General features: G+C 41.9%; 1 protein-coding gene across 1 annotated transcript in view; it reads left to right on the top strand.

Annotated features, from left to right (window-relative positions):
* The window catches only part of ALK (ALK receptor tyrosine kinase), a 562,657-nt gene that overhangs the window by 349,090 nt on the left and 194,184 nt on the right, over positions 1 to 19,383 (top strand). The window contains exon 5 of the mRNA XM_074989826.1: positions 9,294 to 9,421. Within this exon, the coding sequence (XP_074845927.1) occupies positions 9,294 to 9,421 (128 nt within the window). The remainder of the gene's footprint in view (positions 1 to 9,293; positions 9,422 to 19,383) is intronic.

Below are 19,383 nucleotides of genomic sequence, written 5' to 3'. Positions count from 1 at the left end.
CAAACACGGAAGCATTGGTAGGGGAAGTAGAAATGGCAGCCTTGGCAGCAGTGGCCCTGGAATGGTCAAGTTCAGGAGTCTGACAAAAGAAAAGCAGCAGAATAGTGGCAGGCCCGTGGAGTTGCCCCTAACTGCTGGTTGACTTACTGGGCTTTTTCATAGGTTTGCCAGAGTTCTTTCACCTTCACCCAGCACTGCATAGACTCCTGGGAGTAATCTCAGGCTGCCATCTCACATGCCATCTGATCACAGATGGCTGCATTTCTCTTGGCCACCCGAAGTCTCTTCACCACCAATTGGTCTTCCCAAAAGGCAATGAAATCCAGAATTTCCTGCTGGGTCCAAGCTAGGGCTCTCTTGTGAGTCTGAGAAGTGCTAGTCAGATCACTACAGACTGCAGTACAGGGCTACCGATAATTGCTACCGATGCAGTGTGACTCAATGGGCAAAGGGAGTGTTTCATAATGGATGCCCTTTTTATTTGCAGGGGTTGGCTGCTAAATTCCAGTTCAGATTTTCATTCAAATTCAATCCAGACTTCACGGGCTTACTTAGACCTTCTTCCTGCAGACCTGGCAGCAGTGCACAACGAAGTGGCCATACTTGGAGGGTCACCACGGAGCTTTGTGGGTTACATTCAGGACACTTCTGGAAACTAACAAATTCAAATTAAGAACATAAGAACGGCCATACTGGGTCAGACCAAAGGTCCATCTAGCCCAGTATCCCATCTGCCGACAGTAGCCAATGCCAGGTGCCCCAGAGGAAGTGAACCGAAGACAATGATCAAGCGATTTGTCTCCTGCCATCCATCTCCCGCCTTTGACAAAAGGCTAGGCACCATACCTTACCCCTTGCTAATAGTCATCTATGGACCTAACCTCCATATATTTATCGAGCTCTTTTTTAAACTCTTTTAGAGTCCTCGCCTTCACAGCGTCCTCTGGCAAGGAGTTCCACAGGTTGACTGTGCGCTGTGTGAAGAAAAACTTTCCTTTATTAGTTTTGAACCTGCTACCCAATAATTTCATTTGGTGTCCTCTAGTTCTTATATTAGGGGAACAAGTAAATAACTTTTCTGTATTCGCTTTCTCCACACCATTCATGATTTTATATACCTCTATCATATCGCCCCTCAGTCTTCCCTTTTCTAGACTCAAAAGTCCCAGTCTCTCTAGCCTCTCCTCATATGGGACCCGTTCCAAACCCTGAATCATTTTAGTTGCCCTTTTCTGAACCTTTTCTAACACCAATATATCTTTTTTGAGGTGAGGAGACCACATCTGCATGCAGTACTCAAGATGTAGGCATACCATAGTTTTATATAGGGGAAGTAAGATATTCTGCGTCTTATTTTCTATCCCTTTTTTAATTATTCCTAACATCCTATTTGCTTTACTGACTGCCGCTGCACACTGTGTGGATGTTTTCAGAGAACTATCCACTATAATTCCAAGATCCCTTTCCTGATCTGCTGTAGCTAAATTTGCCCCCATCATATTGTATGTATAATTGGGGTTATTTTTCCCAAAGTGCATTACCTTACACTTACCCACATTAAATTTCATTTGCCATTTTGCTGCCCAGTCACTCAGTTTGCTGAGATCTTTTTGAAGTTCTTCACAGTCTGCTTTGATTTTGACTATCCTGAACAGTTTGGTGTCATCTGCAAACTTTGCCACCTTACTACTCACCCCTTTCTCATGTAACTTCCACACTAGACTTGATACGAGATTTTAAATTCGAGATAGACACTATATCTGACCCATAATATCAATATTCTGGGATCAGGATTATGTGTCAATAAATCGAGTTAATCGTATTACATGTGAAGACAGCCATGGTTTAATATTGAGCTGAAGCCTTGAAATTTGAATTTCTCTCTTAGTGTAGATGCAGCCCTAGTGACAGATGATGTAGAAAAAGCTGAAGTACTCAAGGCTTTTCTTTCCTCTGTCTTCACAGACAAGGTCAGCTCCCAGGCTGCTGCAGTGGACAGCACAGTATGGGGGGAAGGTGAGCCGCAGTCCATAATGATGGAACAAGTTAAATACCATTTAAAAATGCTGAACATGCACAAGTCCACGGGGTTGATTCAAATGCATCTGAGGATGAAGAGCAGCTGTTTTCAGTGGTGGCAGATGACAGAGTGGGGAGCAATGTTGTCAAATTGCAGTGGGCAGTTTAGGTTGGGTGTTAGGGAATACTATTACGTAAGAAGGGTGGAGAAGCACTGGAATGGATTCCCTAGGGAGGTGATGCAATCTCCATCCTCAGAGGTTTTTAAGGGCAGATTTAGTTGGGATTGGTCCTGCTTTGAGCAGTGGGCTGGACTAGAGGACCTCCTGAAGAGTCTTCCAATCCTAATCTTCTATGATTCTACGATTCAGTCAATATCAGTGGAAATCGTTCCATTCTCTTCTGTTGGCTTTAGATCAGAGCCTAAGAAGAGCTCTATAGATATCACAAATTGTAGAACAGTATTTAAAAGACAGCAGGATTCTTGCTATAAATAGTGTCTTATAGGATCAACTCTCTACAAAATGTTATCACCTGCTATTAAATCTTTTATTAAATTGGCCTCAGTATCCATTATAACTTTTTAATGTAAAAAGTTGATGGAATAGGGACTATTGAAAAAAAAAAGTTTACAATGAAACAGTGAAATAAATGCCCATTCTCCTCTTCTCCATCTCCAAGTGAAAGAGTTTGTTGCACATTTTCTGATTTGCACAGGGGGAGGCCTTCTTTGTTATTGCTGTGTCCATAGGCAATAATATGTTATTAACTGCCTCTTTAGAAAATAGCTTCCTTTCCAAAAACAAGAACCAGTGCCCAGGTTCTTGTGTCTTAAGTACTTTTAAGATGAATGCATTGAAATAAACTTAATAAAATAACTCCAGGACAGTGAGATGTAACATAAGCATACAGTTTGAGGTATTGGGAGGAACAAAAGTCTACAGAATTTTCTGTGGTTCATTCATATTATTTTCTCTTTCCTGAAATTGTGACAGGAATCACCTGTAAATATTTTTTTCATTTTCTTTCTGCGGCAGCCCAGAATAGATGTAATTTGTTCACACCTCATGCAGTATCTGTTGATAGTCACAGCTTGACTTAAGTCTTGAGGATTATTGACTGCTATAAACCACTTGTAATCATGGAACCATGTGTGGGCAGAGCATAGTTCATCTTCTTCCCAAATTCCTCTAATACAAGAAGAGAAGAAAAATATCTTTAGGGATCCAGATGAAAATTTTGTCTTATTAATTCTGTCCTTAACACAGGATCATTTTTAAGGAGCAAGTTTAAATGTTTTCACAGTACTTTCATGAATTTGCTGTGTGTGTATTTCAGTCTGAAGTACTGAAACCACAGCTGTTGTTGCTGTTTCATTTTATATCTCTTTGAAGTGTGCAGAACACTTAGAGAGAGAGAGAGAGAGGGCAAGAGAGAAAAGTAGATGAAATCCTGTCCTGAAAATCACAAGTTCTATTAATAGTCATGGTGTAATAGGCTGAAAAATGGGAGCTGGAGATTGCAGGGAGAAAGGAAGTGGGTTTCCAAAATAAGATTCCACTGTTACTCAGTTTAGGTGTGGAGGTTTTTTTTTTTTAAATAGTATTTGTTTATTCTGTGATCAAGGCAGAGGAGGTGAGCTATAAGCAGGGACCTGAAGCCTTTCAGTCCTGAAGGAATTCTGCAATTTGGAATTCTTACAGGGAATTCTAGGCCCTGTAAGTGCTTTCCTTTATAGGAATTCTATCCCGTATAATGAGAAAATTGTAACTTGACAGACCCAGACTGAGAGGGCATTCTGGGTGAAAGTCACCTAATTCAAATGTCCAGTATGAGGACCATGCAACATTTAAGCTCCTTTTTTGAAAGCATACATAGTGACATAGGTTGTGTGCTGGCTTTCTGCGCAAGAATTTCACCTCTCATGCATAGAAGTCTTGGGAAGAGTCACAGAAGTGATTGAAGTGTCAGAGTAGTTGATATGTGAGAGAGAGAATTAAATCATTGATAGAGCTAAGTATTTTATTACACCTCAATGCTGAGTGACAGATACCCCAACAAAATAATGTGTGCACATAAATCTGTGGCAGAAATTATCCAAATAAGAACAAGGAGCAATGGTCTGAAGTTACAGAGGGAGAGGTGTAGGTTAGATAGTAGGAAAAACTAGTTCATGAGAAAAGTAGTGAAGCACTGGAATGTTTTACCTAGAATGGTGGTGGAATCTCCATCCCTAGAGGTTTTTAAGTTCTGGCTTGACAAATTCCTGGGTGGGATAATTTAGTTAGGATTGATCCTGCTTCAGGCAGGGGGCTGGACTAGATGACCTCCTAAGGTCCCTTGGAGCCCTAGGATTCTATGGTCTATGATTCAAATCTTCTAACTATGCAGTCCCTCTGGCAAATGGAGGGCATACATTTTTAAGCTTGCAGTTCCAATCCTGGCTCTAGCTGATAATTCATTTCAGAACTTCTGCTTCCTAGAAAGTATTATAAATGGTAATACTCGTGATGTCCAAAAGAGAGAGCAAAATGTCATTTAATGCACTGGTTGGTTGATCGGTACTAGTCAGAAATGTACCCCACCCCCAAATTAAATACTTTGTGAAGAACTGTAGGATATCAAATATATTGCTGCCTACAGATGCAGGGCCTCTAAATTATAAACATCTCCTAAAAATCAAGTTCCTACAAAAACAATACCTTCTTGTGCCCACTGAAATGGTTGCTGCGTATAAGCAAAACTAAAAAAAAAAAAAAAAAAAAAAAAAAAAAAGATGGATTGTAACAGTGAAGTTTTGGGGGATTGTGGGAAGCCTTAGGATAGTTTGTGGAGTGATCATACAGACTTAATTCTGTGGTTGGTATTGGGTAACCAGTGCCATTACAGTACCAGCAGAGAACTCTGATGCGAATCCAGTCCAGCCCTTCTACAAGCAGAAGCTGGGAATGGGTGACAAGGGACAGATTACTTAATGATTACCTGTTCTATTCATTCATTCTGGGGCACCTGGCATTGACCACCATCAAAAGACAGGATGCTGGGCTAGATGGAGCTTTGGTCTGACTCACTATGGCTGTGCTTAGCACTTGCACCTCTAAAACCATGAAATGGCCCCAGGGGCCAGAGTTTGAGTCTGTGTGTGAACTCTTACAGAGTTTGAAGATATTTTGATCAAAGGTTTAACTCCACTCCAAATCTTGGACAACATCAAAAAACTGTGACCTGTGTTCCCTGTAAGTTGTGTGCTTGTATAGCCACTCAGAAGAGGGTCAAAAGCTGCCTGCTGATTAGCAGCCTGCCCACATCTAGGTTTTGTTTTTAATGGTGATGCTCATTTGCATATGCCTCAGTGCACATGGATAGACAAGAGTAGAAGGAACGTTGATTGCAACACAGTTTTCATGTTGACCTATTGTTTTCTATTCTAATTTAAATAAGAGAGCCATTGAGCAATGCTCCCTCTAATCTCTTCCATCCACATGTGGGATATATTTTTATGTGCACCAAGGCATATGCAAATGAGCACCACCAATAGAAACAAAATCCGAGTTGTGGGCACTCTGCTAATCAGCTGGGTGGTATTTGAATCTCTCCTGGGTGGCAGCACGAACAAACAACTTACAGGGAATGCTGCTGTTGGGTCAAATTCATCCCTGGTGTAAATCTAGTGACTTTACTGGAATTAGGCCTGCTGTTTCTCTGGAGAGAGAGACATTATTGCTCAGTGCCAGTCTTGCTTGGTCATCTCTGAACATCAGTGTCTAGCATCCACGCCTAGACAAGGTTTTGAGATCCTTCCCTGCAGCAGAAGGAAAGGGAGAAGGAGCCACTGGCCTCTGTATGGTACTATTCTTCAGATAACTAGACATTAAATTGTGGCTTCTTCTACTGTTTGATGGGGTGGGGAAAGCAGACAGTAAAAATCTCACAGGGTGAAGAATAGGGGGATAGTCCTTGTTTCCTCACTAGAGAAAGCAGGGTTTAATACTTATTGCTGATGTGTGCCCAGTCGTTGAGGCCTTAGTCGGTGCAACCATTGCCTTGCCAGTATTTAATTTATTGTTTTGTAAAGCACTTTGGGGGATACTCTGAGAACAAAATGTGTTATGTGAATCGGAATTTTGTTTTATTATATTGTGTTTGTAGGAGTAGAGAAGGTTACATGTCCAACTCCACAAGGGATATTTCTCCTTCTCGTGCCTAATAGTTTAAGCTCCTTACTGCTACCTTGTGACAGAGATTTCTAAAATGTCATAAAAATGTAGGCTGCTGCAATGGGGAAATGGAAATATAAATCTTTAGCATACTAATAGATATAAATTACTGTATAGCATATCCTGCTATAAGTCGGGGGTTGGGATGGGCTGTATTTGTTCTGGGTGGTGTTCCTGTTCTTGTTTTGTGTATGTTTTAAAAAGATCTTAAAGTGAATGTAGTTCTGTAAAAACATACCAGTTTGATAGATCTGGAACCTGAAGTCAGGTTTGTATTTGTTGAACCAAGGGAAGTAGTTTGATTCACCAATGTTTCCTTATAATGATTCACTTCTAGGCATGAGGACAGCTTCTCTCCACAAGGCCATTCTTTCCTTGTTTGATGTGTCAGATAAATCTGCCAGTTACTGTCCACAGCCATAGAATTTTTTGTGCGTGATGTGCCCACCACTCTACTAGGAAGTGGACTGAGAGTGATCCTTTTTTTTTTTTTTTTACTGATTACTTGAATCTCAAAAAATCCATTTTTAAGAAGATGCACCACAAAATCTGAAGGAAGGTTATAATGAATCTGGCCTTGAGTGAGCCTACCCTTCCCCATTTTATATTCCAGTGACATAAAATATCTACTTGGCAACAGCTCTGAAAGTTAATAAAGTTTCATTGGTAAACTATGAGAAGCCTGAGAATTTCAAACTGAAGATATTGCATCCGTAACTCAGAAAAGCAATTCCTAAAATTCTTGACACATTTATCCAGAGGGTTAGTGGTAGCACAAAAATGGAAGTCATTGTTGAAGGCTACTGTGTACTTGGAATTAAAATCCATCAGTCTTTTGAAATGGTGAGGAATATTTTTCATGACATACAGATGTTCCTGCATTTTTCAGAGTAAACCATGTTCACCTTGCTTGTAGAGAAGTTAGTTATCTTTTAGAGATTAAAGGGATGGCAATAACATGGCTTTAGTCTCCATGTTTTTTAAAGGATGGGTGGGAAAAGAAAGATGATGTAAAGAAATGCATAGGCATAAAAATGTTTCAATTATTTGACTGGATTTTCTTTAATTTTAAGGAACATATGATTTATTTTGCAGGGAGTAGTAGAAGGAAGGTTAAGATGCACATAGCTTTTTATTGTGTTAAAAGCTGCCTTTGATTCTCTTTATTGTCAAATAAATCTGCCAGTTCCTTTATCATCTTCTTGTAGACTGAATTCTTGAAGTGAGAGCTGTGAGTTCTTCCAAGGCGGTCATCACCCAGACACAGAATAGGCTGTTATGTATGGCACCCAAAAATTTGGGGGACCACTGGGTCTGACTGTCTACCCATACACCTCTTTCTATCCCTGTTCTCTGCCTCTACTTCCTTCAGAGAGAATTTAGTTTACTTAAAAGTGTAAAAGCCTGCCCACTGCAGAGGTCAGAGGAGATGGGGTGGAGTGCTACCAGCACTAGAGCCCCCAGTGGCACAACTGTGCCCTGAAATGTAGGGCCCACCAAGGCAAACTGGATACCTCAGAGGCTTATACAACAGAGCTACAGAGTTTCTCACCTGTATTAATTGTTTGGATAGGGTCAAATGGGTGGTGACCAAAAGTTACCTTAATCCATTAAATGAATTGGTGGGTCCAGTCTAACTCCTAGCATATGAATATTCCTGTCACAAAACATCCTTTTGCAGATGGCACTCATTGGCAGCCCGTACCAGTGACCAAGGGTGGAATGAGCCACAGAGGGAGAATTGTACAATCATGCCCATTTGTTCCCAAATATAAATCTGCATTCCCTGTAGGTCAGGATTATGGTATGTCTTTGGGAACAGGGAGTACTCACATCGTTTGGCTTGTGCAGGGGTCTGCAACCTCTGGCTCTGGAGCCGCATGTGGCTCTTCAAAGACTGCTTTGTGGCTCCTGACACTATAATTACAAAGTTAAAAAGAAATAATATCCTGGTTATTTTTGATAAATAGTGAACGTCCTGCAGTAAACATATATCACATTACAAATCATTGTGTGTGTGCTGCTCTTGAAACAGGGGTCACAAAAAGTATAGACTGACGTTATTTATCAAGGACTGACTCTCACTCACATGCACTGCGGCTCTTGAATTACTGATTTTTTTTTTTTACTAAATTTAAAAAAAATGGATCTTCTTGCTATTTTGGTTGCCGACCCCTGGGCTTGTGCATAGATGCCTGTCCTGTGAACACAGAGTGTCAGGGCCAACTTTAGGCATGGTGGGCTAAGATACTGAAAATTACTTGTTAAGTGTGTGCCAGGGTCTCTAAGTAGGTGTGACTTTGATGCTGAGTGGCCAGAAAAATGGGGTGCAGCATCAAAACCAAAAAGCAGGAGGGTGTAAGGTGAACAAGTAAGGAGTTGGTCGTCTTTATGTTCTTGCAATGTGTCAGTGAACAAAGTATACCAGGATAGACTCAGCCTCCAGTGTTCCCAGTTACACTTCACTTCTGAATTTGTCGTTTAGCTTCCAGGGCCATAGTCCAGTTAAAAAGAAAAAAAGCACAAATAGTCAAGACAGTCAAATGGGTTATTTTAAAAGTCATGTGCATTAGGAGTTCTTACCAGCCACACAGAAATGAAATGCATTACATCAAACAGATATAAAGTCTGGGAAATACGGCTATTTTGCAATCCCCTGGGAATGACTTATTGCTTGAATCTGAATAACAGATGGTGGTGGTGGAAGGAAGGAGTGGTGTTAGAGAAGGTATATATGTGTGTTGAAGATTTCACAGTTCACATTGCAAAGGAAATTGGGTTCCTTTCAAACAGCCTCAAGACATCTGTGAGAGATCTCAGAGCACAGAGGTGTGGCAGATGAGAGAGACAGAGAGAGGCCATCATTAGCTGATGTCATCCAATTTTTTTTGTTTTTTGAAGCCCCAGGAAGCAAAGGCCACTGGTGGGGCATTGTAGAGGGAACAGTATGATGCACCATGGGTAGAACTGCTATGCTTGGGTATCTGCTCCTTGTAAACTAGCCTTTCTTACCAGTCTCTTCTTGTGTTCTTTCCTTTTGCTTTATGATGAGCCCAGATGGGTGCTGCTTCAGAAGACAATCGGACACCTCAAGAAACCTTTTCGGATCTCATTAGAATACGTTGCTAAGGGGAATAGGAGCATAGCTGCTATGGATTCCTTTGCAATGAAGAACTGCAGTGCAGGTAATGTAAAGTATTCCATTCTTTCTAGCTCATTCTACCTTGCTGCCTTTTTAGGCTGGACAGTGGCTTTTGTCAATTATAGAAGAAAGCTCTGGTGTAGCTAACTAAGAGACTCCTACGTTTTCAATGCAGTACATGACATTTTAGTTTTCTGGGAAGTTAAATGGTCGTACTTCCATTTAATACAAACTTTATCATTAATTCAAACACTTCACTTCAGTATTTCATCCCAGAGATGGCTACATTTCAACTGAGCTATATGTATGCAGTTTGTGAATCATGTTAGAATCCCCAGGCATTATATGTAAATGGAGAATATTATTAGTGGCAGTACTTAACCTATTAGTTTCTGTGGATTACTTTATTCAAATAAAAGTCTAGAAAATAGACATTAGGAAAATTGATGAATGTTGATTTAAATATCTCCTATTTCACATTCTGCAGGACAGAGAAATCTTCTGAAGACAGATTATTGTTTATATTGCTGTGAGCAAAAGCACAATTATGATTAGAGTCTTGTTGTGTTATCACTGTGCAAACACAGTAAATTGCTATCAGTCCCAGGCAGAGAGTATCTGTGGTGCTGAACATTCAAGGCAAATCAAGATGGCATGTTCCTGCTGTGCTGCTGAATGTGTAGCATTGTACATGAAACCCTAATGAAGATAAGGGACAACTCCAGCACAGCTGGTTCAAGTAGAGCACCATGATCCTCAGTGTTACGGTTAAAAAGAATGTATTTGTAGACACCAAAGGAAAAGGAGGGGGCTGATGCACCTTCAGACACACAGATGCCTCAATAATTTATTTCAGCAAGAAGAGCTACCCAATGATTTCATGACATGAAGGTAAATTGTGGTCCTGTAGTTAGCATAGCCGATGCTAACGAGGGGAAGACACTAGCCAAGAAAGAACAGGGTAAAGAATATTAAGATATGGTAGAGTTATTGAAGTCGGAAGGGCTTGACGAAATTGGCCTGAGGGTACTTCAGAAACTATCTGAAGCAATCTGGGTCATCTTTTGGGAAGTCACTGAGAATGGATGAGGTCCCGAAGGAGAGGGCAAACACAGTACCTATATTTAAAAAAAGGAAAGAACGGTAAGGAGAGGCACTAGCAAGCAGCTGTCTAATGTCAGTCCTTGGAACAAATTATTAAACAGTCAGTTTGTAAGCATCTAGAGGATAACAGGGTTGTGACTGATAGCCAACATGGATTTGTCAAGCCATGCCAAACCAACCTAATTCTTTCCTTTGACAGTTTTACTAGCCTAGTGTCTAGGGGATAGCTTAAACTGAGGTGAGGAACCTTTTGCCTGTTGGGGCTATTGACCCACATAAAAATCACCGGGGGGGCAACATGTAAGCCAAAAAAAAAAAAGTTAACTGCTTTTCACTCTACCCCCACTGTCTGCAAAAAAAAAAAGAAAAAGAAAAAGAAACCTCACTCATCTCACCTGTACTCAGGGCCAGATTATCTCTTCTGAGAGCATGGGGCTATTAGATTTTATGGGAACCCTTATGCTTCAGGGAGAGGCCAAAACTGAGGTGTTTTATGTGTAGGAGGGGGCTGTGGGTTGAGACACGAAGGGGTGTGTGGGAGGTGATGTGGGTCCCTCTATTGGTGCGGGCTGGGGCTGGGTCTGAAGATGAAATGTTTGGGCTGCTGGAGAGGGCTCCAGTCTGGAGCTGAGGGGTTTGGATTGTGGGAGGGGGCTTAGAGCAAGAGGGTGACGTAGTGACCTGGGCAGGAGTTAGGGTGCTGGAGAGGGTTCAGGGTTGTTGTATGGGGTCTAGGAGAAAGTTAGGGAGTTAGGGTGCAGGAGGAGGTCGGGGGGATCAGGTGGCTTAGAGTGGGATTCCCAGACAGTGAGAGCTGCAGGGGCAGAGGCTGCATGTAAGGGCAGCTTGGGGATGGAGCTTCCCTCAGCTGTTGCAGCACTGCAGCTCCAGCCCAGTGGGGCATGGGGGTGCCAGGGCAAATGATATCAGCGTGCAGAGCTATTTCCCTGGGCCAAGCAGGACCAGCTAACACACTGGGGCTTTAGTGCCCACAGCCCAGGGCCCTGGGCTATAGGAACCTTACTAAAAGATCCTGGACTTGTGTTGGCCTGAAGAACTTTTTTGCGGGGCCTGTCTTAGCCCAGGGCCCTGGGCTGCAGCCGCTAAAGCCCTTGTGCGTGATCCAGCCCAGCCTGTAGTGGGAAGGGGCTTGGGGTGCAGTCGCTCATGCTCCAAACCCACAAGGGGGCACTGATGCTGGGGGTCTTCTAATTTGCAGCATGGAGAACTACAACAGGCTGGATCAAATTAAGCAGCGAGCTGTATTCATCCTGCAGGCTGGAGGTTCTGCACCCCTGCTTTACACACTGTCCCTCAGGACTTCCCAAAAGTGAACTAGAGAAATATGATCTAGATTAAATTACTACAAGATTGATGTAAAACTGGTTGAAACACTGTTTTGAGAGCTGTTATCAGTAGTTCAATGTCAAGCAAAGAGTGTTTATCTAGTGGAGTCTTGCAGGGGTCAGTTCTGGGTCTCATACTATTCAATATCTCTGTTAATGACTTCAGAAGTGTGCAGAATGTGCATCTAAAAGTTGTGGATGATGCTGGAAGGGGTTGAAAGCACCACGGAGGAGTAGTAGTAGTACCAGGCATCCTTCAGTCTGCATAAACTATGGATCACGCCCTTTAAAGTTTCAATTGAAGACTTAATTTACAGCGTCTGTTGTGACTATGAAGACCCACACGAGAGAGACAGTCCTTGCTGCATCTCTTGCAGATGTAGTGGGTGTCTGGCAAGTCCTTATTGTGCTGTCTGTGCGCTCGCTTCTCCTCTGCTAGCTGTCTGATCTTCATCTCGCCCTGCTGAAGGCCCTTGTGTAACCCCTGCCTCCATCTGCTGCGGTCGTCTGCTAGTTCTTCCCAGTTGTCCAGCTCGAAGTCTACCTCTCTGAGGTCTCTCTTGCAGACATCTTTGTAGCACAACTGGGGGCGTCCGGGAGGTCTTTTGCCAGAGGCTAGCTCACCATACAGGATGTCTTTTGGAATCCTTCCATCATTCATCCTGTAGACGTAGCCAAGCCAGCAGAGCCGTCGCTGCCTGAGGAGGGTGTGCATGGCTGGGATTCCAGCTTGCTCGAAGAAGGCTGTGTTGGTCACTCTGTCCTTCCATGATATTCCAAGGATGCGCCTGAGGCAGCGCAAGTGGAAGACGTTCAGCCTCTTTTCCTGACGGGCATACAGTTACCATGGAGGCATTGATTAGAATTCAAAATGACCTTGATAAAGTGGAGAATTGGCCTGAAGTAAACAAGATGAAATTCAATAGAGACAAGTACAAAGTATTACACGTATGAAGGAAAAATCCAATGCAGAACTACAAAGTTAGAGGAATTACTGGCTATATAGTAGTACTGCTGAGAAGCATATGGGGATTATAGTGCATCACAAATTGAGTGTAATTAAATGATGTGATGCCACTGCAAAAAATGCTAGTATCAGACTGCGCCAGTGTGACATCCTCAGCATACAAGCCAGTCTTGTGAATTGTAGTGTCCCTCAATTCTCCAAAACAGGGTGTGTCTGACACTGCTTTGCTGGTGAAAAGCAGCCTCTGCAGGCATTGCTCTCACACAACCATCAGCATATAAAAGCACACTCAAAGTTAATCCCAGCCTTGCACCCCAGAAGTGTGCTGCTTGTTGTGTGGGGTCTAGGAGAGAGTTAGAGACTTAGGATGCAGGTGGAGGTAAGGGCTGGGGTAGGGGATGCCCTTGGAGAGTGTGGCCTCATGAATCTGAAAATGAGCGAGCATCAGCCATTTGTAAATGGAGCAGGGATTCTACAAACACTTCAGTTGAAATATGCTGGTGTAGATATAAAGAAGAAAACAAGGAGTGGCTGGGGTTTCTGTTCACCCTTTTCATGTCCTGAAACATTTTACTAGAAAAGTCCTTGCTGGGTTATGAGGTTAGGATGTTCCATAGTGTATGTAAACTGAAGACTATCCTTCAAGTGAATTGTCAATTTCTGGATTACATCTTCTCTGCTAGTGAATGGCTTGTTAAGCAGACAGGGGTCTCTTAGCTAGCGGGGTATTAGCCTTCCATTTATCATCTCTGAAGAGCTAGACTGGGGTTGTTGCCCAGAATCACACGCTCCTGTAACAAACATACAGCAAAATCTAATATCTCCATATGCAATGTTGATACATTTTTATCAGGCAAAGGATGCTCAGTAGATGATGACTTTCCAGTTGATATTTCAGAAGGTGGTTTTTTATACAAGGTTTATCCTAATTTTGTAAAAGTGGTGATCCAGAGTAGTGGAGAATGTCATCGGTATATTAACACAAGTGATGTATGCAAGACATGGAAGGCAATTGTCCCCCTGTACTGAGTGCTGGCTGAGGTGTCAGCTGTAATACTGTGTCCAGTTCTGGATACCATACTTTGGGAAATGTGGGTAAAATGAAGAGAGCCTACAGGAAAACAAAAATCATGGGTTTATAAAACCTCTCCTATGAGGATGGGCATATTGAATCTTGAGAAAAGAAGTCTGTGGAGGGTACCTAATAAGTCTTTGTATATAGTAAGAATTGTTACACACAGGATAGTGATCAACTGTTGTTCACCTCCACCAACAGCAGGACAGGAAATAATGGGCTTAGTTGACAGCAAGGCAAATTCAGGTTTTGTCTAGACTACACAGCATTTAGTGTCCTGCTGTGTCACTGAAGGTCAGGAAGTGTAAACCCTGTAAGGTAGGCACTTTTGCCAACAAAAATTTTCTGTCACCCACAAATGGTGTTTTGTTTTGTTGTCAAGCCAGCACTCCTTCAGACAAAGCTCTGTTTACATTAGCCCAGGGGTTGGTAACCAAAATAGTGAGAAGAGCCATTTTTTTTTCATTCAGTAAATAACTCAACAATTAAAGAGATGCAATGCAAGTGAATATGAGACGGTCCTTGATAAATAATGTCAAACTGTACTTTTTGGAACCCCTATTTTAAGAACAGTGCACACACAATGATTTACAATGTGATACGTGTTTACTGCAAGATGTTCACTGTTTATCAAAAATAATCAGGAGAGTTTTTTTGTTTGTTTTTGGTTTTGTTTTTGAAAATTTGCAATTATAGTGTCAGGAGCCACAAAATAAGTCCTTAAAGAGCTGCTTGTGGCTCCAGAGCTGGAGGTTGCAGACCCCTGCACTAGCACATGCTGTGTCAAAGCCTCTGTCATCCAGGAGGATGGAGGGAAGGGTGGTCAAGCACCTGTGATCCACAAAAGCTTTGTGTCTCAGTTTCCAGTGCAGAAAAAGCCTCAGATTCCATATTAGGGGAAACTTTATAACCCTCAGTACAGCTGAGCAGTGGAGTAGGTTTCCAAGGGAGACTGTGGACTTTCCATCATTGGAAGGTTTTAAGAACAGTTACACAAGTGCCTGTCTGGCATAGTTAAGCTTTACTTAGTTTTGTCTCAGTGCAGGGTGCTGGTTTTGATGTCTGCTCAATGTCCCTTCTAGCTCTATGTCCATGATTCTTTCAATGGAAAGGCAATGCCCACCGCTTCCGTGGGTTTTGGAATCAGGCCCCTGAAACTGGTAGCATTCTCCATTATATTGAATAATAAAGATTGTCAATCCTGTATTAAGTGTAAAGTATGCAGAGCAAAACCAGCAGTCCCCATAACATTTACTGTTTAAAACAGTGGGTGCCTCCAAAGCATGCATGCATGAACAAATAAAAATGCCTTACCAATTACAAATTGCAGAAGAGTAGTAACTGATATTAACTGTTCTAAAAGATCTTGTCCAGTCTTTGAGTAGTGTGATTGGTATAGCAATATTTTGTAATTAATGGAAATTTGTAGTGATAAAAATAGTTAATTTCCTGAGTGCCGTATTGACATATTAATGGTATTGAATGATTTTCTACTAATATTTTATTGCATTTAAGTAATTAATTTGGTAAAATTAAAACATTAATGAATTTAAAGTACATAATTGTCACCAAATGAAAAGACATAGTTTTTTAAATATCAGGAAAACTGAAAATTACTTATCTATTGTTTTCTGTACATAGAAGGAAATAAATTGCTTATAAAATACGCACAATGTGTATTGCTATTCGGCATCTGATAAAATAACTCCTCAGATACATGGCATAGCTGAGAGAAGGAGAAAAGTAGCTTTCAGGTTTTCATGCTTAGAAATCAACTTGGATAAACATATTAATATATTTTTTTGTTGCTGTGATGGAGGAGGAAAATGTTTCAATTAATGTCTCAAGCCATTCAGTAGTTGCTTATGCAATTGCAATTTATGTGCAGGAAATGTATTTATTGTGTTCAGGGTTACAAAGTAGCCCCAGGGGGAGCTTCAGGATAGATTAAATACAAGTTTTTAAAAATTAAGCAGAAAGTTGTTATATATCTTTAAAAAAAATCTAGTGTAGAAAACCTCAAGATGAGAGAAAGGAGAACAAGCATTTGGTTCCAGGGAATGACATTTCTGTGGGGAAAAAAAGATGGCAAAATAAAGAACTTTGAGAATAATTTTGAAACTCGTATGAAAAACTACAATCAGCTAGCAGAGGAACTTTCCAGACTTCCCCTGATAACTAGTCTGACAGCTGAGTTTCTAAATGGATGTTGCTGGTTGTCTAGCGCAGAGGTGAGTAACAATAATCTGATCATAATTGAATCCAATCAGCACTGAGTACACATCTGATTGATTGTCAGTGTATATTTCATGAATATTCAGCCAAATAAAAATGGAGTTTGTTTAACCTGCAGTTATCCTATTTGTGTTTCTTTCTACAAATTTTCTAGCAATTGAATTTGTTGGCAGTGATGTTTGTGGAGTCAGTGAATTGAAACAAATGACAGCAAGCATTTAGTCAAAAGTTAATTCTAACTCATAAAAGCGAGTATGCCTACTGGAGAAATTTGCTTGTAAGAGTTGTCCTTATTCAGTAAGAGAACTGAAGCAATGCACTGTGACAAATGTGTCTGATCAGAACTTAACACTGTGTGAACTGCAAATATTAAAGCTTCACAACAAAATACTAGCAGCAAATTTAGAGGGTCAATTATTCATAGACAGTGTCTCAAGATTTGTTTTCTACTAACAACTTCACTTAAGAATAGTGTGACTTGCTTGCAGCAAATTCAAGGGAAGTGGCTAAATTAATCAAATAATCTGCTGTGAATGATTTGAACAATTCTGATTATGTGGCAGAGAAGGTCCTGTTTCCAGGGGCAGCAAACTCGCCCTTTTGGTCTGGTCTGATGCTTCAAAGCTCAAAGACTCTTCTGACAGTCCAATGAGTGCAGACCATGCAGTGAACATGCTGTATAGACCATTGTGTGAAGAAAGGAGGAATTCTGTATCTGGGAACAGCATCTGTCTATGTATTATTACAGATCCAAAATCAAATTCTGCCTTCATATTTACAGCCAGGCACCTTCACTGAAACCAGAAGGGTTGCACAGGTATGAAGATGGGAAGAATTTGGCCTGGCGCAATGTCATCCAGTTGCTCTGAATTTTGAAGAAATGAGCATTTGGCATCACTTTTTTATAAAAAGGTGTATTCAGAGCAAAGAAGAAACTGGGCGCTCACTTTTACTACTGAGACACAGTCAAATTAAAGTCTTGACCCAAAGCTTAGTTAATTCAGTGGGCATCTTTCTGTGGACTTTAGTGGACGTTAGACTGAGTTGTAAATCTCTTATATTTAAAGTAGAAATTTGGCAGGTTGGCTGTGTTTTCCTTGAAGAGGCCTGAGCTATTCTTTCAGTTCTATTGAGCTGGTTTTCTTGTAGATCTAATTTTCCTAAGTGTTTGGAAAGTCTTTGACGTTTGCCTTCTGAAGCTTTGGCAGTCAGTTTCTCTGCTCACCTTCACTCCCAAGTATAGCAGTTCTGATTACTCTGCTTCTTGTGCCAATAATAATCTCTAGCACACTAGCATTTTTGCTCCGTTAGGGACATCATGCTCTGGACCATGGTTTCCCAAACTAGGGGCACATCCCCCCGGGGATGTATGAAGGAATTTGGGGGGGGTGAGGTGACCCAGACCCCCGCCCCAGTCATTCCTCCCACCCCACGAAAGAGCTGGCCTTTGCTTCCGGCACTCAGCCCCGGTCATTTTGTGTGGGTGACCCAGTGCAGCCACTATAAAAAGCAGGCAGCTGGCAAAGACCCACATGGAGCTATCTGCTTCCTTCAAAGGTGAGTGTGGGTTGGGGTAGGAGGGGTGGAGGAGGAGGAGGATGGGGATGGGGTTAGATGGGGGGCTAGGGGTGCCTGGCTCAGGGGAGAGGAATGGGGTAAGAGTGGGGAGCTCATAGTGCCTGGCTTTAGGGGAGTGTAGGGGCTCGGGCAGGCTGCTCATGGTTTGCAGGGCTCAGGCTGGCAGGTGGGCGGCTGGTCCCAGCAGCATGGGACTCAGGCAGCTGACCCCAGCAGCACGGGGCTCAGGCTGGTGGGTGAGTGGCAGGCCCTGGCAGTGTGAGCTGGCAGGCCTGGGCAGCGCAGGCTGGAAGCGCAAGGCTTAGGCTGGTGGCTCAGGCAGCTGGCCTGTGGCTCGGGCAGGTGGGCAGGTAGCTCTGGCAGCTAGGGCTTAGGCAGGTGGGCAGCGGCGTGGGAAGTTCGGACAGCTGGCCCAGGGCTCAGACAGCTGGCCAGGTAAGGCTGCAACAGGCACCCACAGGGGGCCAAGAAAAACTATTTGTGTTTATTTTTAATTTTAACATTTTATATCATGTTTTTGTGTTTATTTTAAATTACAAATTTAGGTTTTTGTTAAAAGCGGGGGTGGATGATGGTAAAGAAGAGGTGGAGGGGCCGTGAGGGTTTCTCAGAAATCAAAAGCAGGGTGCGATGCAGAAAAGTTTGGGAACTACTGCTCTGGACAGTGCTACTTGATAGTGGTGGGAATGCAGTAGTCATTTGGAATGATGCTGCAACTCTTGAACAGTTTCCACTGTGGTTGCTGTCTGATTAGGCTAAATAAAGTAAAGCCACACCACTGGTGAGCCTTTCCTTTTTTATTTTGTTTCCATATTGTTAAATTTTAATGACCAGATCAATAAAAAAGAACTTAAAATAAGTTCAGTCTTGGAACAACACTTTTGTGGCCTGTTAGAGAAGACCACAATAGCTCAATTAGTGGTCCATCATTTCATCTATAAAAACCATTGTCAAGATTCTGCAGCTTTATAAATCAGCTAGTGGGCATCATTCCTAACCAGTGATGGTTATATTATATAATTGACTATTGACCAGAATAAATAAAACTTTGTGTGTGCATTAGAGAGAGGGAGTTTTATCAATGTATATGTAAAAGACATCTCTTTTCCAGATATCTATCACTATAGCATGCAAGGAATTGTATGTTGTTATAATCCTCCTATACCAAATGCTCTCTTTATCCACAGCATGTATGAGGAAAACTGGGAGTATCAGGGTTATTCTGGGGGCAGAAGCCCGGTATGATAGAGCATATTTGCACTTGGATTTGATGGCTTGGAACCAGGGAAATACATTTGGATCCCTGGCGTCTCCCCTCTTGAAAATCTGACCATTCACAGTCTAAGATTCAATGACCTAAGGATGTAGCACCTGATTCTCAGTCAGGTTTGACTGTGTATTTGATGACAGTTGCTTTGTGCTCAGTATTTATTAGCATGTTGAACAGTCAGGTCTTATGCTACTTTTTGATAGTATATATGATTTTATCTTAACATTCCGCCCATACGCACTTAAGTAAAGCTTATCCTATCAGAGGAGCCCAAGCCATTGATTCACGGACAAGAAATTAACTCTCTAATTTGCTTTCCCCGCATGGAACTTATTTTTATTGCTATTAATTACTGCCACTTAGCTCCTGTGATGTTTTAAATACTCAGATTTATTGACATGGTCATAGGATTCTCCATTCTTTCTTGTGG

The sequence above is a fragment of the Carettochelys insculpta genome, chromosome 3 (genome assembly GCF_033958435.1).
Source record: "Carettochelys insculpta isolate YL-2023 chromosome 3, ASM3395843v1, whole genome shotgun sequence".
Taxonomy (NCBI): domain Eukaryota; kingdom Metazoa; phylum Chordata; order Testudines; family Carettochelyidae; genus Carettochelys; species Carettochelys insculpta.
This window is presented reverse-complemented; position numbering and strand designations above follow the sequence as displayed.